The sequence below is a fragment of the Nerophis lumbriciformis genome, linkage group LG30, assembly GCF_033978685.3.
Source record: "Nerophis lumbriciformis linkage group LG30, RoL_Nlum_v2.1, whole genome shotgun sequence".
Taxonomy (NCBI): domain Eukaryota; kingdom Metazoa; phylum Chordata; class Actinopteri; order Syngnathiformes; family Syngnathidae; genus Nerophis; species Nerophis lumbriciformis.
The window spans coordinates 7,769,112-7,795,057 of NC_084577.2; the positions used below are offsets into that span (position 1 = coordinate 7,769,112).

General features: G+C 40.3%; 1 protein-coding gene across 1 annotated transcript; it reads right to left on the minus strand.

Annotated features, from left to right (window-relative positions):
- Positions 1-25,728, minus strand: crk (v-crk avian sarcoma virus CT10 oncogene homolog). Its single transcript, XM_061925458.2, has 3 exons — positions 25,202-25,728; positions 15,704-16,284; positions 1-1,464 (listed from the first exon to the last, which is right to left on the minus strand). The coding sequence occupies exons 1-3, from the start codon at positions 25,419-25,421 to the stop codon at positions 1,327-1,329; spliced, it is 939 nt and encodes a 312-aa protein (XP_061781442.1). The 5' UTR covers positions 25,422-25,728; the 3' UTR covers positions 1-1,326.
- Between the last annotated feature and the right edge of the window lie 218 nt (positions 25,729-25,946).

Consider the following 25,946-nt stretch of genomic DNA (forward strand, 5'->3'; position numbering starts at 1 on the left):
ACTCAGCTGCGAACCGATCCAGTGAGAGCTGAAGCTCCTGGCCAGATGAAGCCATCAGGACCAAATCATCTGCAAAAAGCAGAGACCTAATCCTGCAGCCACCAAACCGGATCCCCTCAACGCCTTGACTGCGCCTAGAAATTCTGTTCATAAAAGTTATGAACAGAATCGGTGACAAAGGGCAGCCTTGGCGGAGTCCAACCTTCACTGGAAATGTGTCCGACTTACTGCCGGCAATGCGGACCAAGCTCTGACACTGATCATACAGGGAGCGGACAACCACAATCAGACAGTCCGATAGCGTCCAGTCTGGACGCTATCAGTTCTTTTAAAGAGTTAATATTATGAATATTTTTTTCTATACCTAAAACATACTTTTTTAATAACATTGGGTGCCGGTTCTATGATCAACTACATCCCTCTATAAAATAAACAGCTCTGATATATTTCCACATTACTAAAAGGAAAACTGGTTTTGTTTAATAAAATGCTACCCAAACATTAAATAAAGTCAAATACAAATAAGGCAACACGAGAAGTATCCAACATTTCTCTTTTCTAAAGTAAATCTGTACAGCAGATATGAGCATCTACATCAACAATATGATTTGGCTGAGTGGCTGGACAGGACAGACTAAAAAATATATATATATTTTTTGACACCCCTACAAGCCGCTACTTTTTTTCCTATGCTTTGAACCCTGCAGCTTTTACAATGATGCTGCATATCTATGGATTTTTCTTATCAGGGGCGTTCTTGCATAATTTGAGTAAATATCTCATTCCACAGCGTACAGGCCTATAATCCGGTGCGGCTAATGTATGTAAAACGTGTTTTGTTTTTTTAATTTAACGGGTACGGCTTATATTCCAGTGCGCTCTACAGTCCGGAAAATACAGTACCGGTACTAAGAAATGTCTGACATTTTGTGAAAACAAGTATAACCAACTATCTTTACGTTCTTTTCCGACTGTACTGATGGCCATGGCCTAAAACAGTAAATTGACGAGAGTGAATAATTATCTACCAGCTCGAACACAGGATGAAAAAAGGAGGAGTTCTGTGAACAGTGACAGGCGTGTCAGTACAGTGAGAGTGAAACCTTGCAAAATGCGTGGACCACCTTTCAGTTCGCACTGAATCAGATGGTGAGAGCAGGAGGTGGCTGTGTTGCACTGTCAGGAACATGTCAGTTTGTAGTATTTCATAGGGATTGAGCGAAACTGTACTTGGTGGAGGTAATAGATGTGAGGTGGTGGCCATTAGAAACAAGTGGGAAAGCAGGGTCTAATACTAGTGTCCAGTTTGCACCCGCTCGTCCACTCTCAGCTGAGTTCGTCCTCAGCGTTATGCTGGTCCAGCAGTTTGACATGTGTGAAGGGAAAGTGGCCACACTTTCCTTTACATTCCCCCTCCCACTGGCCGTTGACGTTTATTTTGGTCACTTTCACCATATCGCCCACCTGGGGGAAAGAAACAAACTGTGAGCAAATGTGACAAGGCATTAAAATAAACGAAAAGAAGAAAAGATGACGCTGGTTCAGCCAGTTCCTGAACATTAGCAAACTAAAATTGCTTGGGGTAATAAATCATTAAGGGATTGCACTTTGTGGGTATTCCCAAATCCCAAACATCCCAAAAAGTATGTGCTCATCATTGGCAATTGATGCCTTTTAAAGCTGATTAAAAACACAGATCTCCTATGGCTGACACTATTTTTTTTGTCCCCCAGCTGACATGCTGGCAAATAAAATGCATTTAATTGGTATCTTAAAGAGGAACTGCACTTTTTTGGGGGAATTTTGCCTCGCGTTCACAATCATTATGAGAGACAAAAACACATGTCATTTAAAAAAAATGATTTTAAAGGATACTAATGGGAATCACCATTGTAGCCTTCAAAGTAATCTTAAAAAACTTCAAAACCCTACATCAACGTTTTTATATACACACTGCAATTATATATATATATATATATATATATATATATATATATATATATATATATACACACACACACACACACACACACACACAGGTAAAAGCCAGTGAATTAGAATATTTGAAAAAACTTGATTTATTTCAGTAATTGCATTCAAAAGGTGTAACTTGTACATTATATTTATTCATTGCACACAGACTGATGCATTCAAATGTTTATTTCATTTAATTTTGATGATTTGAAGTGGCAACAAATGAAAATCCAAAATTCCGTGTGTCACAAAATTAGAATATTACTTAAGGCTAATACAAAAAAGGGATTTTTAGAAATGTTGGCCAACTGAAAAGTATGAAAATGAAAAATATGAGCATGTACAATACTCAATACTTGGTTGGAGCTCCTTTTGCCTCAATTACTGCGTTAATGCGGCGTGGCATGGAGTCGATGAGTTTCTGGCACTGCTCAGGTGTTATGAGAGCCCAGGTTGCTCTGATAGTGGCCTTCAACTCTTCTGCGTTTTTGGGTCTGGCATTCTGCATCTTCCTTTTCACAATACCCCACAGATTTTCTATGGGGCTAAGGTCAGGGGAGTTGGCGGGCCAATTTAGAACAGAAATACCATGGTCCGTAAACCAGGCACGGGTAGATTTTGCGCTGTGTGCAGGCGCCAAGTCCTGTTGGAACTTGAAATCTCCATCTCCATAGAGCAGGTCAGCAGCAGGAAGCATGAAGTGCTCTAAAACTTGCTGGTAGACGGCTGCGTTGACCCTGGATCTCAGGAAACAGAGTGGACCGACACCAGCAGATGACATGGCACCCCAAACCATCACTGATGGTGGAAACTTTACACTAGACTTCAGGCAACGTGGATCCTGTGCCTCTCCTGTCTTCCTCCAGACTCTGGGACCTCGATTTCCAAAGGAAATGCAAAATTTGCTTTCGTCAGAAAACATGACTTTGGACCACTCAGCAGCAGTCCAGCTCTTTTTTTCCTTAGCCCAGGTGAGACGCTTTTCGCGCTGTTTCTTGGTCAACGGTGGCTTGACACGAGGTATGCTGCAGTTGAAACCCATGTCTTTCAAGCGTCTCTTGGTGGTGGATCTTGAAGCACTGACTCCAGCAGCTGTCCACTCCTTCTGAATCTCCCCCACATTTTTGAATGGTTTTTTTTTTCACAATCTTGACCAGGGCGCAGTGATCCCTATCGCTTGTACACTTTTTCTGACCAGTTTTTCCTTCCCTTTGCCTCTCCATTAATGTGTTTGGACACAGAGCTCTGAGAACAGCCAGCCTCTTCAGCAATAACCTTTTGTGTCTTTCCCTCCTTGTGCAATGTGTCGATGGTTGCCTTTTGGACAGCTGTCAAATCTGAAGTCTTCCCCATGTTTGTGGAGGCTTCAGAACTGGACTGAGAGACCATTTAAAGCCCTTTGCAGGTGTTTTGAGTTAATCAGCTGATTAGTTTGTGGCACCAGGTGTCTTCAAAATTGAACCCTTACACAATATTCTAATTTTGTGACACACGGAATTTTGGATTTTCATTTGTTGCCACTTCAAATCATCAAAATTAAATGAAATAAACATTTGAATGCATCAGTCTGTGTGCAATGAATAAATATAATGTACAAGTTACACCTTTTGAATGCAATTACTGAAATAAATCAAGTTTTTCAAAATATTCTAATTTACTGGCTTTTACCTGTGTGTATATATATATATATATATATATATATATATACACACACACACACACACACACACACACACACACACACACACACACACACACACACACACACACACACACACACACACACACACACACACACACACACACAGGACTGTCTCAGAAAGTTAGAAAATTGTGATAAATTCTTTATTTTCTGTAATGCAATTAAAAAAACAAAAATGTCATACATTCTGGATTCATTACACATCAACTGAAATATTGCAAGCCTTTTATTATTTTAATATTGCTGATTATGGCATACAGCTTAAGAAAACTCAAAAATCCTATCTCAGAAAATTAAAATATTTCCTCAGACCAAGTAAAAAAAAAAAGATTTATTACAGCAAAACACAATTAAACATTTCAAAATGTCAATTAATGCACTCAGTACTTGGTTGGGAATCCTTTTGCACGGATTACTGCACCAATGCGGCGTGGCATGGAGGCAATCAGCCTGTGGCATTGCTGAGGTGTTATGGATGCCCAGGATGCTTCAACAGTGGCCTTTAGCTCATTTGCATTATTGGTTCTGGTGTCTTTCAGCTTCTTCTTCACAATACCCCACAAATTCTCTATGGGGTTCAGGCCAATCGAGGACAGTAATGCCATGGTCAGTACACCAGTTACTGGTGGTTTTGGCACTGTGGGCAGGTGCCAGATCATGCTGGAAAATGAAATCATCATCTCCATAGAGCGTTTCAACAGATGGAAGCATGTAGTGCTCTAAAATCTCTAGAAGCGTCTGACTTGGGCTATGGAAAAGAAGCACTGGACAGTTGCAGAGTGGTCCAGAGTCCTGTTTTCAGACGAAAGCAAGTTTTGTATTTCATTTGGAAGTCGAGGCGCTAGAGTCTGGAGGAAGGCTGGAGAGGAGCAACATCCATGTTGCTTGAAATCGAGTGTGAAGTTCCCAAAGTCAGCAATGGTTTGGGGAGCCATGTCAGCTGCTGGTGTTGGGCCACTGTGTTTCATCAAGTCCACAGTCAATGCAGCTGTGTACCAAGAGATTTTAGAGCACTACATGCTTCCATCTGAAAAGCTCTATGGAGATGATGATATCATTTTCCAGCATGATCTGGCACCTGCCCACAGTGCCAAAACCACCAGTAACTGGTGTACTGACCATGGCATTACTGTCCTCGATTGGCCTGCCAACTTCCCTGACCTGAACCCCATAGAGAATTTGTGGGGTATTGTGAAGAAGAAGCTGAAAGACACCAGACCCAATAATGCAAATGAGCTAAAGGCCGCTATTGAAGCATCCTGGGCATCCATAACAACCTCAGCAATGCCACAGGCTGATTGCCTCCATGCCACGCCGTATTGATGCAGTAATCCGTGCAAAAGGATTCCCAACCAAGTACTGAGTGCATTAATTGACATTTTCAAATGTTTGATTTTGTTTTGCTGTTATAAATCTTCTTTTTTTACTTGGTCTGAGGAAATATTCTAATATTGATGGGATTTTTTAGTTTTCTTAAGCTGTATGCCATAATCAGCAATATTAAAATATAAGGCTTGCAATATTTCAGTTGATGTGCAATAAATCCAGAATGTATGACATTTTTGTTTTTTTTAATTGCATTACAGAAAATAAAGAACTTTACCACAATATTCAAATTTTCTGAGAGTCCTATATATATATATATATATATACATATATATATGTCTTAATAAGGTTATCCAAAAAATAGTGCTCGATACCGTAGTAGAGCGCAATATATGTATGTGCGGGGAAAAAAAATCACAAGACTATTTCATCTCTACAGGCCTGTTTCATGAGGGGGGTTCCCTCAATCATCAGGAGATTTTAATGGGAGCATTCACATACCATGGTTTATATAGGGCACAGAGTGGGTGGGTATAGGCTGGCGTAGGGGCGTGGTGATTGGCTCATATATATATATATATATATACACACACACATGTATATACATACATATATATGTATGTATATATATATATACATACATGTGTACATACATACGTATGTACGTACATACATACATACGAACATATATATATATGTATGTATAAACACACACACACACACACACACACACACACACACACACACACACACACACACACACACACACACACACACATGTACACACGTACACACGTAAGGTCAGGATAATCACAAGAGGCTATATCATCCCTACAAGCCTGTTTCGCAGGTTTCCCTTTTTATTGAAATTTATTTTATTAAAGGGAAACCTTCGAAACAGGCGTGTATGTGTGTATATATATATATATACTAGGGGTCAAACGGTACGTGTATTTGTATTGAACCGTTTCGGTACGGGGGTTTCGGTTCGGTTCGGAGGTGTACCGAACGAGTACACATGCTAGCAGCGACCGGGCTAGGACAACATGTAAAAGCCAGAGCTGGAAGACCCTCCTGCCTCGTTAAGATCTCCCGTTTGGGAACACTTTGGCTGCGCGATACAACAATGGAGGACGGGGGTTTGCCCACATTGTTCAGCAGCTACTTCTGACAACACGTCAAACATGTGTTGCACCTTTCCTGCTTCCGACTCCCAGACCGTAGTCGAGGAGCGCAGGGGAGACACTCCTCCAGGGCCGATGTATTCTCGGGGGCAACACCCTTCACTCTACCCGGCAGTGGGTCTCCACAGCTCCGGACTCCAGGGTAAATGACGAGTCCAGCGATTAGTTGCAAATCGTGGTTTTATTGAGGTCTTGCTCACAGCCAATCCAACAAAACACTAGCCACTGCCCGCACTCACGATACCGCTCCCCCACCTCGCTCGCCCACACACTCACCTCACATGCTGTCACATATTAAAGGGCCACACACACACATACGCTACTCTCATAACACATGCTAACCTATTTGAAGCGTCACCACCACATTCAAGCAGCCTCTCCTCGGCGAGTCAGGCAGGGTTAAAGCAATAACAAATGTTTTTATAGCAGCAGATATAAGTCCATATTGCATTAAAAACTAGATTGTGACCCACTTCTATGGTGGAAGAACAATGAGCCCATATATCCTCTTACTGCCAAGTTTGCCAAGCTGGGGGAAAAAAGAAAAGTTAATCTGAGGCTGAGTTGACTTGAAACTGTTTAATGTTGCACTTTTTATATGTAGAAGAAAAGTTTTGTCATTTTATTTAATCTGAGCAACAACTTGAGGCAGTTTAATGTTGATTAACGTGGACCCCGACTTAAACAAGTTGAAACACTTATTGGGGTGTTACCATTTAGTGGTCAATTGTACGGAATATGTACTGTACTGTGTAATCTACTAATAAAAGTCTCAATCAATCAAAAAAGCACTTTATATGTAGAAAGGTTTTGTTAAGAAACCATTCTGAGCCTCATCTTATTTAGTTTTTATTTTATATATGTTGACCACATTAACCCTGGCAATGGACCCTGTGTGTATATGTATGCTATGCCATTGTTTACAAATTTGGTAAATAAATAACCAAAAAATATATAATATTTTGTTGTTTTCTTACTGTACCGAAAATGAACCGAACCATGACCTCTAAACCGAGGTACGTACCGAACCGAAATTTTTGTGTACCGTTACACCCCTAATATATACACATACCGTATTTTCCGCACTATAAGGCGCACCTAAAAACCACAAATTTTCTCAAAAGCTGACAGTGCGCCTTATAACCCGGTGCGCTTTATATATGGATTAATATTACGATTCATTTTCATAAAGTTTCGATCTCGCAACTTCGGTAAACAGCCGCCATCTTTTTTCCCGGTAGAACAGGAAGCGCTTCTTCTTCTACGCAAGCAACCGCCAAGGTAAGCACCCGCCCCCATAGAACAGGAAGCGCTTCTTCTTCTACTGTAAACTACCACCCGCCCCCGGAAGAAAAAGAAGCGCGCGGATATTTCGTTTCATTTCCTTTGTGTGTTTACATCTGTAAAGACCAGACTACAAAATGCACGTACGGTGAATATTCGCACCACAGGGAATGAGAAGTCGTCCTTCACTGTGGTTCTAGCTTGCCATGCTAATGGCCAGAAACTTCCTCCCATGGTGATATTCAAAAGGAAGACCTTGCCAAAAGAGACCTTTCCAGCCGGCGTCATCATAAAAGCTAACTCGAAGGGATGGATGGATGAAGAAAAGATGAGCGAGTGGTTAAGGGAAGTTTACGCGAAGAGGCCGGGTGGCTTTTTTCACACAGCTCCGTCCATGTTGATATACGACTCTATGCGCGCCCACATCACAGATGGTGTCAAAAAACAAGTGAAGCACACAAATACAACACTCGCCGTCATTCCGGGTGGATTAACCAAAGAACTCCAACCGCTGGATATTGGTGTCAACAGGGCATTCAAATCACGACTGCGAACGGCGTGGGAACAATGGATGACCGAAGGCGAACACACCTTCACTAAAACAGGCAGACAGCGCCGGACGACATACGCAAACATTTGCCAGTGGATCGTAAATGCCTGGGCAGATATTTCGGTCACAACTGTGGTCCGAGCTTTCCGGAAGGCAGGATTCACAGAACTACTGGACAACAACAGCGACACTGACTCCGATGACTTCGACGAGACGGAACCGGCCATTTTGGATCCCACGCTTGCGCAACTTTTCAATTCGGACACCGAAGACGAAGAATTCGAAGGATTTACGAATGAAGAATAACTTCAGAAAGTGAGCGCTATGTTTATTTTGTGTGTTGTGACATTAACGTTCGAGCAACATTATGTTGCTATTGCTCTACACCATTTTGAATTTTACTATGTTTGTGATTGCACATTTGCGTACATTTTGGGACAGAGTTGTTAGAACGCTGGTTTTCAATATATTATTAAAGTTTGACTGAACTATCTGACTGTTTTTTTGACATTCCCTTTAGCGCAGCGTAGGCGCGGCTTATAATCCGGGGCGGCTTATTGGTGGACAAAGTTATGAAATATGCAATTCATTGAAGGTGCGGCTAATAATCCGGTGCGCCTTATAGTGCGGAAAATACGGTATATATATACGTACCGTATTTTCCGCACCTAAAACCCTCCAATTTTGTCAAAAGCTGACAGTGCGCCTTATAATCTGGTGCGCCTTATATATGGACCAATATTGAGCCACAACAAACCTAAACTTCATTTTCATAAAGTTTAGGTCTCGCAACTACGGTAAACAGCCACCATTCTTTTTCCCCGTAGAAGAAGCGCTTCTTCTTCTACGGTATGCAGCCGCCAACTTCATTTTCCCCCGTAGAAGAAGAAGTTCTTCTTCTATGGTAAGCAGCCTCGTAGAAGAAGAAGCGTGCGGTGCATGCTGGGATATATGATATTTCATTTCCATTTGTGTGTTTATGTAAAAACCCCAAAATGGTTCCTATTAAGAGACACGCTTACGGCGCAGAGTTTAAACTCAAAGCGATCAGTCACGCAGTAGAACACGGATGACAGAAGGCGAACACACGTTCACCAAGACAGGGAGACAGCGCCGGACGACATACGCCACTATCTGCCAGTGGATCGTGAATGCCTGAGCTGATATATCAGTCTCAACTGTGGTCCGAGCTTTCAGGAAGGCAGGAATTGTCACTGAACTGCTGGACAACAGCAGCGACACTGACTGCATTAATGACGACTTCGACGAGACGGAGCCGGGCATTTTGGATGCCGTATTCGTCCAACTGTTTAATTCGGACACTGAAGAAGAAGAATTTGAGCGATCCGTGGATGAGGAATAACTTCATAAAGTGAGCTTTACATGTTTATTTTGTGTGTTGTGTTGGGTGACATTAACATTGGCAAGTATGTGTATAAACAGTGTTTTTACATACCGTATTTTCCGCACTATAAGGCGCACCTAAAAACCACAATTTTTCTCAAAAGCTGACAGTGCGCCTAATAACCCGGTGCGCTTTATTACGATTCATTTTCATAAAGTTTCGGTCTCGCAACTTCGGTAAACAGCCGCCATCTTTTTTCCCGGTAGAACAGGAAGCGCTTCTTCTTCTACGCAAGCAACCGCCAAGGAAAGCACCCGCCCCCATAGAACAGGAAGCGCTTCACCCGCCCCCATAGAACAGGAAGCGCTTCACCCGCCCCCGGAAGAAGAAGAAAAAACGCGCGGATATCACCGTACGTTTCATTTCCTGTTTACATCTGTAAAGACCACAAAATGGCTCCTACTAAACGATCCGGCTCATAAAAAGACGCAATCTCTCCATCCGCACACGGATTACTACCGTATTTCACAGCAACTGAACCGCACTGTGGAACGGGAGCACGTACGGTGAATATTCGCTCCACAGGGAATGAGAAGTCATCCTTCACTGTGGTTCTAGCTTGCCATGCTAACTTCCACTCATGGTGATATTCAAAAGGAAGACCTTGCCAAAAGAGACCTTTCCAGCCGGCGTCATCATAAAAGCTAACTCGAAGGGATGGATGGATGAAGAAAAGATGAGCGAGTGGTTAAGGGAAGTTTACGCGAAGAGGCCGGGTGGCTTTTTTCACACAGCTCCGAAGGCGAACACACCTTCACTAAGACGGGCAGACAGCCTCGGACGACATACGCCAACATCTGCCAGTGGATCGTAAATGCTTGGGCAGATATTTCGGTCACAACTGTGGTCCGAGCTTTCCGGAAGGCAGGATTCACAGAACTGCTGGACAACAGTGACACTGACTCCGGTGACTTCGACGAGACGGAACCGGCCATTTTGGATCCCGTATTCGCCCAACTTTTCAATTCGGACACCGAAGACGAAGAATTCGAAGGATTTACGAATGAAGAATAACTTCAGAAGGTGAGCGCTATGTTTATTTTGTGTGTTGTGACATTAACGTTCGAGCAACATTATGTTGCTATTGTTCTACACCATTTTGAATTTTACTATGTTTGTGATTGCACATTTGCGTACATTTTGGGACAGAGTTGTTAGAACGCTGGTTTTCAATATATTATTAAAGTTTGACTGAACTATCTGACTGTTTTTTTGACATTCACTTTAGCGCAGCGTTTTTTTGACATTCACTTTAGCGCAGCGTAGGCGCGGCTTTTAGTCCGGGGCGGCTTATTGGTGGACAAAATTATGAAATATGTAATTCATAGAAGGTGCGGCTAATAATCCGGTGCGCCTTATAGTGCGGAAAATACGGTAGTTTGCGGATTGTAAACACGATTGAATGTGGTTTACTGGACACAATGAAACACAATTAAGCATATAAAGTCAACTTGTTTTTCCACTCTACTGGTACTTTAATACTGTGATAAAGTTAAAGTACCAATGATTGTCACACACACACACTAGGTGTGGCGAAATTATTCTGTGCATTTGACCCGTCACCCTTGATAATATTGTACCGTGAGATTTTGGTACCGTTACAGCTCTACAAATTAGAATGCAAAAAAGAAAAGAAAAAAGTGTGTTGTTGTCTCTCATTAGGATTGTGAACGATAGGCAAAATCCAGAAAAGTGCAGTTCTCCATTCAGGCCAATATTTCAATACAACATCATGTTCTGAATTACTGAGATGAGTCCTCTAACACCAGAAGGAAAGTTAAAAGAACTGTACTAAGACACCAGGACAAGGAAACGCAAGCTAATTATTAACAGTCCAACCCAGTGTCTCCATGCTGAGTCACTCCACTGACCTACTGGAGCGAACAACATAAGTAACCTTGCCCAGGTTAAAAGCCAGTCATGTCTCGCAAAAGAGGGAGTGGTATCAACTAACTTGTACAATGGAACTCATGTCCAAAGTTGAAACAGTCAAACAGAAGGATACAATGTAACAATACAAATACAAGGTAACAAAGCATCTGTGTTGATGACATTTACTTAAGTCTCACAGTCCTGCTACCGCTCTGACTTAAGATCCCAAAGAAAACAGCTGTGCTTCCCAAACAAACTTATTTTCTCCACATCAGGGAGAGCACAGTCATAGCCCTGGGCTTGCTCCCCAACAATTTGCCAGCCACACAGTGGCCAAGAAGGTGAAATCAATGTCACTTTATATTTACAGCAATGTAGGGCAGCAATGATTAATCGATTTGGAAAAAAGCTCTGTTTAATATTCTGTTGCTTGTGTAACTTAAAAAAATGATAAAATCTGCATTGCCCGAAATTGTATTATGTGGACACAGTTTCCGCATTACTGCGCACATGAGAGTGGTGGAGTGTAGGGATGAGATCTGGGTGGTGACAAACAAAACACCACAAGGTGAGCTTAAGCAGTCAGTGAGACTTAAGTCTGTCACAGAAGTTGCTGCTCCTTTTAAATGTTGCGTTTCAACTTCTATGCCAATGTTAGTCATATTTCTTTATTTTGTTCTTCTGGGCTGCACTTCAAGTTGTGTAAAAAGGGAGAGGCACAACACTGATTGAACATTAATTACGTCGTGACGAGCCTGACTTTTGCAAAGGTAGACACTAGGGATAATCGCGCACATACACATTCACACAATACGCACACATAGGGCTGGGCGATATGGCTGAAAACTATATCACGATTCACAATATACATTGTTTATATTGATCGATATCGATAATTATTGATACTTTTTATGACATATTTAAGTCTGCCAGTAAATACAGTAAGTTAATTTCCAACTTACCAAAAGTGCTATTTGTCAGTGGTGAGGGTGTCTATTAGCCAGGTAGGAATAGGTGATAAAATAATTAAAGTATATTTGAAGATAGTTGCAGATTTGAGACACCAGATGGCAGTAGTGTATAAGCTATTGAACACTACACAGTAGTTTGGGAAGTCAGGATGTTGCCACACGGTCTGCATTAAAACCGAAAAACCAAAAGACTAGTTAATGTTATTGAGTTGCTGTATCAAGATATTACAGTTTCTCTTTTCATTCCATGCAGAGAATCCACACAGAGACAAAAAGATGGCGCAACCTAACTTGGTAGTTGATACAGTTACGTGTCCCACCCATTGCTCAGTGACACTTCCTGTTTCCTGGGTTCCCAAAGCACGAGTGTTCTGTTTAGAAAATGTTGACTTTGATTGCACAAAATCCTTGAAATTGCCACAAATGCGGCATGACTGAGACCTACTACAGTTGAAGCCACGTTTACTTACGTAAACACTGCAGCACATGTAACATCATGTCTATTGTCGACCAAATGTATATCATTTATATGGTATATCGTGCAACCCTAAACCCTACACATAATTTAGTTTTAAATGTCCACACACCAACACTGTGTTTTGTGTCATGGCAATGACCCAATGTGTCCACTACCGAGCCTGGATAGCAATGTGTTGATACAGAGTTTGACACTGGAAAAGATCATTTAGATTTCCAGCATTTAAAATGGGATCATTTAAAAAGCAAACTAATGTCCTAGAAAAAAGATTGTGGTTTACTGTAGAAGTTTCATTGTATTTATACCAATTTGCATCTTATAAGATCACAGTACCGTGCAGAAGGCCTTCTGAAACTTCTCAAACCTGAATTTTATTTAAGTCATGGGTGTCAAACGCATTTCATCTCAAGGGCCACATGAAGGGAAGTCTATTCCCGGGTGGCACAGACTGGTAAAATCATGACATGATAACTTAAAAATAAAGACAACTTCAGATTGTTTTCTTTTTTTTAAAATAGAGCAAGCACATTCTGGCAACATACAAATCATAGTTGTTTTTTTTTACATTGACATGTTGCTGTTAATAGTTTTCTATCTTCATTTGTCGTTATTTATACTTTTGGAAAGATAATGTTCATCAGTCAAGTAAGTACAATTGAGTCTGGCAAGGTTTTAAAATGCTCCCATTGTTGTTATTATTTAATCTATTAGAAGATGAAATAGTAATATTAAAATCAAATTACAAAATGTTGTTCATGTAATTTACTAATTTTCCTCATCTGATGTACAAACAGCATGTGGTTTATTCTGTACATGTGTAGCGCGATGTACAACAAAACTTGTGAATTTGGACTTATTTCATTAATCACACAAAGTTTAACAGGGGATACATACAATCCACATGTTGTATCCTATCACTAATAACAGGCATGTGAGCACCTTTTGAGAAAAAAGAGAGGAAGACTGACAAAAAAATTAACATTTCTATTAGCATGAAGTGCTGCCATGCAAACCCCGAAAGAACATTCAGAAAATCAAGACTAAAATTCCTGCAATTGGGTGCATTTCTACACTATATTTTACCTTTACAATTATTCTCATCAACCAACCTCTTTTGACAGTCTTTTTGACACTTACATGTCCCATGTAATGTACCACTGATTTATTTATTTTTTTTAATAGATAATTTATCAACATTGTTATCATTAAAAATGTAATGTAAAATTCTATAACATGCGTGCAAAGAGCTCAGAAAACATTTCCCATTTGGCAACTCCATCGTGTATCCACACCTCCTCGGGTAATATACTTCCAGTGTTGTGACCCCTGTTTACAATCAAGTTACCGTATTTCCTTGAATTGCCGCCGGGTATATATTATCCGCATGCCTCGTTTTACCGCCGGGTCAAACTCGTTTCGCAAAATAATTAGCGCATGCTTAGAATTACTGGCGGGTCAAACTTGTTTAGCAAAATAATTAGCGCATGCCTCGTTTTACCGCCGGGTCAAACTCGTCACGTCACGAGTGACACTTCACCTTTCAAGGCATCATTTTCCAAAATGGAGCAGGCTGATTTCAATAATTTAAAATCGCATACAGGGAAGAAGATAAAGAGCTATTCAGTAGAATTTAAGGTCCAAGCTATTGAATATGCTAAAAAAAAAACAGTAAAAATGTTTTATTAATATAGCTGCGTGTGTCAAATATGAGTCATTAAATGACTCCCGCCTCATGGTGGTAGAGGGCGCTAGTGATCCCAGGGATCATTCTTGTGACTACTCGGCTGCAGAAGAAGTGACAACAACAGTTTTTTAAACTGGACTTTCAATCGAAGCAGGAGGTAATAATTAAAGGACATCTCCATCGAGACAGAGAGACTTTTAAAACTGAAGAAAGATAAGGAAGACTTCTATAAACAAGTTATCGATGCTTTTGTTCAGAAGGAGCGGCGCACGGACTTCATTTATAAGTAAAGGTAAGCCCATAATAACGTTTTTTTAAATGTGCTTTTCATGACGGTATCCTTACATCACACTCAAATTTATAAGCGCAGGCCTAAATTTACCGCATGCCTTTGGTAAGCACCGGAGTGAGAAGAGGTTTTAAATTTATAAGCGCAGGCCTAAATTTACCGCATGCCTTTGGTAAGCGCCGGAGTGAGAAGAGGTTTTAAATTAATTACCGGCCCGGCGCTAATTCAAGGAAATACGGTATGTCCAAAATATACCCTCTCACTGCTACTAATAAATACTCTAGAACTACAACTGGTTCAGAACTAACAGTGTTCGGATTGTTATCATCCAAATATGATTAGCAACGAAGTAGACAGCAGTCAACGTTGTCGCTCAGACAGCGAACACAGGCAACAACAAGTAAGCTAGCTAGATGATGCTAACTAGCAAGTTTGTTTCGGTGTTCCTAATCGTCTCCCTGTCCTGCAATTCAGTGTGGCGTTTAAACAAGAGGAACAGCGAGTACCTGCGGCTGAGGCAAACGCTCAGCAAATTTTGTTTACATCATATTTTTTTTCATATTTCTTTAAAAAACATAGAAGTGATATTTTGATGCGGTAATTAATTTCTAAAAATGCGGATTTTCCATGTTTTCGCGGACATTTCACATGCCTGTAATAAGCAGCACAACTACGTTGTGTCCAAACACGGAAGTGTAGCCTCTATCTTAGTAAGGCACATAGCTCTGCCACTCTTGCTGCAGGGGATACAAAGAATTGCTATGGCGACACATAGTGGACACATTTAGAAGGCAGTTTCTTTCATTCAAAAATGTTAGCTAATTTCTATACTAAGCAAACAAGTGGGCCGAATTAAACCTGTTTGCGGCCCTGATCCGGCCCACAGGCCCTACGTTTAACACCCGGATCTAAATGGTATCGATAACCAAATGAGTTGATCTACAGAAAAAAAATAAAAATTTGAAAGAACACATTCATTATTACCTCTAAAGCCAGGGCCGTCTTGTCATAGGCATTGGGCACCCTCTTCTGTATGGCCCTGGCATAGACAGGTCCGTTCTGGAGGTTTGGGAGTGGGGTAGGCTGGGCATACTGGCTGGGATCTCCTAGTAGCGGTGCTGCAGAGCCATCAGAGTTCCCCAACATTCCCACTCCTCCTGGTGGGCCCCCAGGTACACAGGATGCAACCACCGCATTAGGAGATGCGGGTCGGTACTTCTCCACGTACGGAACAGGGATCATCCCTGCTCTGCCCTCAGAGTTCTGAGCATTCCACCACTGCTCTTCTGGCTTCTCGAGAACACGGAGAACATCACCCTTCCGAAATGGAAGATCCTCTTCGTCGTTGCCAGGAAAATCGAAAAGCGCTCGTACATACTCATCTTCCAGACGGGGTGGAATGGCTCCACCAGGGCCGACGCTGATAAAGGAGGTGTGTTTGGACTTGTTGATGGGTTCTATTAGGGTGGTGGTATCCAAGTAGTGGATTTTGTAGAACTCCAGCAGAGCAGAGAGTGCGTCAAACTCTTGGTCGCCGATACGGAACCTCAGATGGGCCTGACTTGCTGAATGGGGGATAATAAAAACATGATTGTTATTGTTCCATACAAACAAACCAGTCCTAAACATCTAAAGTTGCATGTGGGCCCATTTCATAACATCATGGGGAAACATGTTGTCGTATTTTTGTCAACATAACATGGATTAAGTTCAAAAGCCAATCATAAAGTGTTTTTATACGCCAATTGATTAATGTCTCCTAGGTGTGGGCAACACCTGAACATTTTGGCTGTGGTCTGATACCAAATAAATACAAGGCCAATATTGCAAATACCAATATTTAAATTATTGAATTACTTTGGGACCCTTGTAATGATATATGCCGCTGCCTTTTTTGCAGATACTGTGGGCTTGATTCTGGGCCAAACATCCGATGCAAGAAATCAAACATGTGATTGACTCACCGTGGCAACACTTGACAGGAAAAGCCAAAAAATGTAATATTTTTGGTTCTGTTGCTTACAATGAAACACATGACAATACAACATACGACAATGTAACTATATCAACAAAATATTACGACGGTTCGCTTTGATTACATACAATTGCCCGAATGCAGTTGAGATAGGCTCCAGCAACCCTCACTCCTCTGAGAGGCACAAGCGGTAGAAAATGGATGGATGTTTAAACACAATAAAGTAGATCTAAACAAATGGCTCTCGTTTAAATCCTTTGGCTTTTTGTCCCCAAAGCCCTCCTGTGTCCATCAGTCTCTATGAGTTAGTCAACACAGTGCTTGTACGCTCAGCTTTTTCACTAGTAGCATCAGTGCAACTAAATGAAAAAAATTAGTAGCTCAGAATTTTTTTTTGTAGCACAGAACATTTTTTGTAGCAATATGAAATGTCTTAAATATCACAATTGCATTAGTAACACTCAAACAAGGTACACATGGGCACTCATAAATATAAACACAATGCCATCATAAGGCGTACTCAATTAAACATAGAAAACATCCCTAAACTGTACTAGCACAGTTGCGAACACGAGTGTAGTTTTGGGCCAGGGTTTCCCATTAATTGAATGTGGCGGACCGCCACGGAATTTTTATTTATTTTTTATTTCCGCCACACCTTGAAAATGAGTTGTTTTTTTACATGAAAACAAATTAAAGTAAGATAATATATTGTAGACCCCAGAAGAAATCACACAACGTCTGACGCTATTTATAACTTTTGTTACCAATCTTATGATTACAAATGGCAAAATTCCAACACGTTTTACATCCTGTGTACACACTTTCTTCTCCGTGAGTCTGTGATTCCTGGCCTGACACACAACAACACTTCCTCATTTTCCACCAATTGCCTTTCAGGCACAGACGTTGTGTTTGCAAACATGGGAAAACTGACATTAAATCCCAACCACACAAATATTAAACATTACCACTAGCAGGTCATTACAGTATGAATGGATGTATATATACATACAGTCGTGCTCATAAGTTTACATACCCTGGGAGAATTTATGATTTCTTAGCCATTCTTCAGAGAATATGAATGATAACACAAAAACCTTTCTTCCACTCATGCTTAATGGTTGTGTGAAGCTATTTATTGGCAAAACAACTGTGATTACTCTTTTTAAATCAAAATGACAAAAGAAAGTACCCAAATGACCCTGATCAAAAGTTTACATACCCCAGTGACTTTGATCTGATAACATGCACAAAAGTTTACACAAACAGGTTTGAATGGCTAATCAAGGTTCCAATCCTCACCTGTGACCTGTTTGTTTGTAATTAATGTTTGTGTATAAAAGTTCAGTGAGTTTCTGGGCTTCTGACAGACCATTGCATCTTTCATCCAGTGCTGCACAGATGTTTCTGGATTCTGAGTCATGGGGAAGGCAAAAGAATTGTCAAAGGATCTGCGAGAAAAGGTAATTGAACTGCATAAAATAGGAAAGGGGTATAAAAAGATATCCAAGGAATTGAGAATGCCAATCAGCAGTGTTCAAACGCTGATTAAGAAGTGGAAAATGAGGGATTCAGGTAGACCAGCAAAGATTTCAGCCATGCATAAATATACATATACATATATACAGTTGCAAGAAAAAGTACCGTATTTTCCGCACTATTAGCCGCACCTAAAAACCACAAATTTACTCAAAAGCTGACAGTGCGGCTTATAACCCGGTGCGCTTTATATATGGATTAATATTAAGATTCATTTTCATAAAGTTTCGGTCTCGCAACTACGGTAAACAGCCGCCATCTTTTTTCCCCGTAGAAGAGGAAGTGCTTCTTCTTCTACGCAAGCAACCGCCAAGGTAAGCACCCGCCCCCATAGAACAGGAAGCGCTTCTTCTTCTACTGTAAGCAACCACCCGCCCGCGTAGAAGAAGAAGAAGAAGCGCGCGGATATTACGTTTCATTTCCTTTGTGTGTTTACATCTGTAAAGACCACAAAATGGCTCCTACTAAGCGACAGGTTTCCGGTTCATGAAAAGACGCAATCTCTCCATCCGCACACGGACTACTATTTCACAGCAACTGCCTAAAGACTTTCAAGAAAAGCTGGCTACTTTCCGTGCATATTGTAAAAACAAGATAGCTGAAAAAAAGATCCGGCCAGAGAACATTATCAACATGGACGAGGTTCCACTGACTTTTGATACGGGAGCACGTACGGTGAATATTCGCACCACAGGGAATGAGAAGTCATCCTTCACTGTGGTTCTAGCTTGCCATGCTAATGGCCAGAAACTTCCACCCATGGTGATATTCAAAAGGAAGACCTTGCCAAAAGAGACCTTTCCAGCCGGCGTCATCATAAAAGCTAACTCGAAGGGATGGATGGATGAAGAAAAAATGAGCGAGTGGTTAAGGTAAGTTTACGCGAAGAGGCCGGGTGGCTTTTTTCACGCAGCTCCGTCCATGTTGATATACGACTCCATGCGCGCCCACATCACGCTGGTTTTTAATATATTATTAAAGTTTGACTGACCTATCTGACTGTTTTTTTGACATTCCTTTAGCGCAGTTAGATGCGGCTTACAACACGGGGCGGCTTATAGGTGGACAAAGTTTTGAAATATGCCGTTCATTGAAGGCGCGGCTTATAACCCAGGGCGCCTTATGGTGCGGAAAATACGGTATGTGAACCCTTTGGGATTACTTGGATTTCTGCATAAATTGGTCATAAAATGTATTTTGATCTTCATCGAAGCCACAACAATAAACAAACAGTCTGATTAAGCTAATACCGCACAAAAAATTATAGGTTTTCATCTTTTTATTGAACACAACATGTAAACATTAACAGTGCAGGGTGGAAAAAGTATGTGAACCCCTAGGCTAATGACTTCTACAAGAGCTGATTGGAGCCAGGACTCAGACAACATGGAGTATAATCAATGTGATGAGATCATATGTGTTGGTTAAAGCTGCCCTGTCCTATAAAAAACACACACCTGTGATAAGTGTACTGTTCTCAAGAAGCATTGCCTAATGTGAACCATGCCTCGCACAAAACAGCTCACAGAAGATCTACGATCAAAAATTGTTAACTTGCATAAAGCTGGAAAGGGTTACAAAAGTAGCCCTGAAAGCCTTGATGTCCATGTGTCCACAGTAAGACAAACTGTCTACAAATGGAGAAAGTTCAGCACTGTTGCTACTCTCCCGAGGCGTGGTCGACCTGTAAAGATGACTGTGAGAGCACAGCGCAGAATGCTCAGTGAGGTGAAGAAGAATCCTAAAGTGTCAGCTAACGACTTACAGAAATCACTGGCACATGCTGACATTATTGTTGACGAATCTACTATACGTAAAACATTAGACAAGAATGGAGTTCATGGGAGGACACCACGGAAGAAGCCACTGCTGTCCAAAAAAAACATTGCTGCACGTTTGAAGTTCGCAAAAGAGCACCTGGATGTTCCACAGCACTACTGGCAAAATATTCTGTGGACGGATGAAACCAAAATTGAGTTGTTTGGAAGGAACACACAACGCTATGTGTGGAGGAAAAAAGGCACAGCACACCGGCATCAAAACCTCATCCCAACTGTGAAATATGATTGAGGTGGCATTATGGTTTGGGGCTGCTTAGGTGCCTCAGGTCCTGGACGGATTGCTTTCATCGATGGAAAAATTCATTCTCAAGTTTATCAAGACATTTTGCAGGAAAACTTAAGACCACCTGTCCGCCAACAGTATAGGTGATGCAACAGGACAACACCCCCAATCATAGAAGTAAATCAGCAACAGAACCCTTTCCTGACCTCAACCTGATAGAGATGCTGTGGCATGACCTCAAGAGAGCGATTCACACCAGACATCCCAAGAATATTGCTGCACTGAAACAGTTTTGTGAAGAGAAATGGTCCAAAATTCCTCCTGACTGTTGTGCAGGTCTGATCTGCAACTACAGGAAACGTTTGGGTGAGGTTATTGCTGCTAAAGGAGGGTCAACCAGTTATTAAATCCAAGGATTCACATACTTTTTCCACCCTGCACTGTGAATGTTTACATGTTGTGTTCAATAACAACGTGTTAAATTTTTTGTCCGGTATTAGTTTAAGCAGACTGTGTTTGTCTATTGTTGTGACTTTGATGAAGAGCTATTTCAAAAAACTAAATGTTTAAAAATAAACCATTTCATTAAAGCAAATTAATTGTGCAGTTATGGTATTAAAAACTTTAAAAATTATATGTCTAGAGTCCACTTATTAATGACGAAAAATTATAACTTTCTACGATTAATTTGGAGTTAACTATGGACAAAATGTGATTAATCGTGATTAAATATTATAATTGTTTGACAGCCCTAATATATATACATATATATATATATATATATATATATATATATATATATATATATATACACACACACACACACACACATACAGTGTTGGCGCTAGGAATTTTCAAAATTGGGTCTCAGGGACCCCTTGAAGTCATAAAAATGGGGTCCCACTTTTTTGTAACCGTTTTGAAAACAAATGATAAATGTATACATTATCCTGTTATATCTCACATTCTAAATTGTTTTGGAAAAAGATTGTCATAAACATTACTTAATTCATTAAAAAAATACAAAACAAAATAATTATTTATGCATATATATGTATTCAGTTATAAACATTCATTCACTTTCTTCTTTCCTTCATGGATCTAAACTTTACCACTGCCGCCCCAAAATCAAAGTTCTCTGGCTGACGAGGACCACTGACACATCTCATCTCTGCATATTATATACCTTTATGGGCATTACAAATATCAAAATCAAGTACCTACTGTGCTGTTTACTTGTTGAAATACCCTTTTTAGAGCAAATATCTACCCAAACAACCACTTTCTTGCTGCCAAAAATGTATTTGAAGTGTATTTTAACAAGTAAACAGTATAGTAGATACCTGATTTTGATATATGTAATGCTCATAAGAGTATTCTAGTAAAATATGCAGTTAAGATGCATCAGTATCAAAATATTACTTCAAATCAATTTTTGGCAGCAGCTAGGTGGTCGTTTGGGTAGATTTTAGCTCTAATAAGCATATTTCAACAAGTAAACAATACAGTAGGTACTTTTGATATATGTAGTGTGTGTAAATATCAAAATATTACGTTGAATCACTTTTTGTCAGGCAATATTACAATTAATGAAAATGTTACATAAATGAATACATCCAAACACTTTATAAATATTTATTATGTGAACGAAGAAATAACAGTTACAATTGTATGTATCTTCCAAACAAGAAAGAGGTTTTATCACATCATCATCGGACTAACAACAGTCCTTTAAATCTCATTAATACCACAGAAAAGGCAAACTGTTATTTTCCGGACACTATAAAGGCCTAAATAATGTCAAACACGTAGCGTTACAATAACCACTAAGATAAAGTGTTTGTCTTACACGTAGTAATCCGCTGTGGACTTACGAAGTCAAGCATTGCAGGTTTAGCGAGCAGTGCGCGCTACCGCAAAGGAAATCAATTGCTGACAGGCAATTAAATTCTGGCACAACACCGGCAAATATAAACAAAACAAAACACCGGCGGAAAGCGATAATCGATAAAAAAAAACAAGCAAACCAGAGTTTTGACCCGGAGAAGGCAGGGTCGGTAAAAAAAAAAAAAAAATCTGTCTTCCGGAAATGCGCGTTCTTTCGGATTTCCATGCGTAAAAAGACACAAAAAGTGCGTTAACGCCAACATTGTATATGTATATATATATATATATATATATATATATATATATATATATATATATATATATATATATATATATATATATATATATATATATATATATATATATATATATTAGGGCTGCAACAACTAATCGATTAAAATCCATCCATCCATTTTCTACCGCTTGTCCCTTTTGGGGTCGATTATCAAAATAGTTGGCGATTAATTTAGTTATCGATTCGTTGGAACTATGCTGTGCGCATGCGCGAAGGCTTTTTTTTATTTATTTATTTATTTTTTTGTTATTTTTTTATTTGTTTTGTTTTATAAACCTTTATTTATAGACTGCAACATTTACAAACAGCTGAGAAACAATAATCAAAAATAAGTACAAAAACAGTACAAAACAGCGCGGCGCTGAGGCTAGGTCTCATGCGGTGGAGGTAAGCTAGCCAATGACGTGTCATGTACAGCTCACGTGACGACGCCGTCTCCTTTACTTTATATATATATATATATATATATATATATATATATATATATATATATATATATATATATATATATATATATATATATATATATATATATATATACATACATGTACACACATACGTGTACATTAATGTGTGTATATACATATATGTGTATATAAATTTATATATATGCGTATAAATATAAATGTATATACGTATATATGTGTGTGTTTGTATGTGTATATAATATACACATATATTTACATATACACACACATAAATATATACATACACACTAGAGATGCGCGGTTTGCGGGCACAACCGCGGAGTCCGCGGATTATCCGCGGATCGGGCGGATGAAATTTTAAAAAATAAGATTTTATCCGCGTGCGGGTCGGGCGGATCAATTAGATTTTTTTTTTTTTTTTTTTTTTGCGGGTGGCAGTTAAACCAATTCGGAAATATATACACATAGTTAAATGTTGTTACCCACATACGAAAAACGAGCAGGCACCTGCTGCATATGCCACAACAGAAGAAAAAGAAAAGAAAAGAGATGGACACTTTTACGGAGCGGAGAAGGGACGCCTCGCCGGTGTCCGGGACCGAGGCCCCTTCCCCCGAGAGGGCCCCACCGGGAGCCGTAGCTGAGGCGATCCGCGAGAAGGGCCCGACGCATGTCCAGGGTCACTACCGCGCCCACCGCACCGACACCCCGCCTCGTCCGCCTTCGCCGCGGCCGGCGTCACGCGCAGCAGGTAAGCAGCTTACCTGCCCGCCACCCCCCGAAATTCACATTTCTATCACAATTATCATACTGTAAACATGGTAAGCTAACTTCATTAAAATTAATAGTCCTGTCAATAGCATGGAATTACAATTCAAATGTAGTTTTTTTGTAAGCCTTTCAAAAGAATTCAAAATATGAAAAATTAATGAAAATTAATTTAAGCCATCAGACACTTGAAAAGTGGCACATCACATCTCTAATGTAATCATTTTAACTTTTCAACAGAAATAGCACTGCAAAAATATTAAGGACATACTTCTGTATTTTGGTAGTTATGCTGTCAACTTTTAACAAGATTTCTTCAACTTGGACTTGAAAGCATAAATAGTATAAACACTTTTAACAGTATGTCGTGCTGTGAAATACAGCCGACAGGATTGCGCACCACACAGGAAGCAAGGCCAAAGTGCATGCAGGTGCAGGAGAAGAAAGGACTTCTTTCATTTAAGGTTTGTGAAACCATCAAACTCATTCGTTAAAAGGACTCTATAGTAATATAAAGCGAATTTCTCTGGACATTATCATGCAAGAAAAGTTTATTTTTGGGACCGCGATCACCGCGTAATGATTTTTAAAGGTTGCATTACAAACATGTAACTGTCCCATGTGATCAGCCAGTGCGATTGGAAGTCCATGCTCAATTATTGCCTCCGTAAATAAAACTTCGGCATTTATCACATCCAAAGAATCTGTTTGGGCGACGAAAAACGTTGAAAGTTTTCCACTTGTATCGCTAGCAACGGCATTAGACTTGTGTTTTTTTGTCCCAAAGTGGTCTTTTACATTGCTAATTCCTCCGTGTGATCGAAAAATCTTGTCTGCACAAGGTGCAATTCGCGTAGTTTTCACCCTTTTTTTTTTAAATTAAAGAAAAAACATATTTTTTATCACTGCACCCGTAACCCGAAATAGGTTGATGAAAACCGTACGAATTACGGGAAAACCGGAGTAGTTGGCAGGTGCCTCACTAATGCCTTGCATCGTCTATATTAGATATACCGGGCGGATGCAGTTCTGATCAAATGTTAGATCGGGTGGATTGCGGATGGTTGACGACTTTCTGATGCGGTTGCGGATGAAATATTTGCCTATCCGCGCATCTCTAATACACACACATGATATATATATATATATATATATATATATATATACACACACACACACACACACATACGTATATACATACACACATAAGTGTATATTAATTTGTGTATATATATATATATATATATATATATACAAACACACATTTATTTACATATACACACATAATATATATGTATCTGAGTATATACACGTACATATATATATATATATATATATATATATATACATACACACACACAATACTGACACTATCCTCGGTGTCGACACCTGGATCGCTCCGCCCCCCGAACGTCCTATTCTCCACAGTGGAAGGATGTTGTGTGCATCGCCACTGGTGCAAGTCATGCAAGCGGGCCTTCTCTCCATGCATTAACAGAAGAAACATGAAAACGTTGACTTACCTGGACCGGACTGTCGGTTATTGCTGATGCTATTGATGATATAATGCGAGACCTTGGAGTTCTCCGACACTGAGAGCACGTAGTCGCCGGGGCAAGTGAAGGAGTTCCGCACTAGGAACACGCCGTGTCGCTGCCCCTGCAACAGAGACACAGCCTCCTGTCGACCCAGCCGATTCCAGTACCAGCTGTCGCGGTCCTCCGCGTCGAAATTGCCGGCCATGATAAGCACTCCGAAGCCGAGGCGTCACCGGGCCTTTCCTGTGCTCCCTCCCGTGATCCACCCGCCGAGCCTTCAACTCATACAAAACTTTAGCGCCGAGAGCACGTTTAGGAAACAGACGACATCCGCAGATGGCCGTTTGGGCATCAAAACTCACTGACACACAACCCCAAAAGAAAAAGAAAACGATTCCTGTTAGGTTAAATAAGAGAATTCGGCGCTATCAATAGATAAAGTACAAGTTTAAGGGTAAAAATTCCACATATGCTACAACGGCCGACGTCAACTAAGTTCAAAAACTGAAATGGCGGATACGGGAAAACAAAAAAAGACTGTGTAACCGGATGTGACGAAGAATCAGTTCAGTCTGCTGCATCAGTGGCAAGCTAGTGTCAACCACACCGGAAACACACAACGTAAAACTTCCGTTTGCAGCTACAATATAAAACGTGTATGTTGATGAGCTCACGAAACATTGCATACGTGTAATCTATTTAAAGCAGGGGTGCTCACACTTTTTCTGCA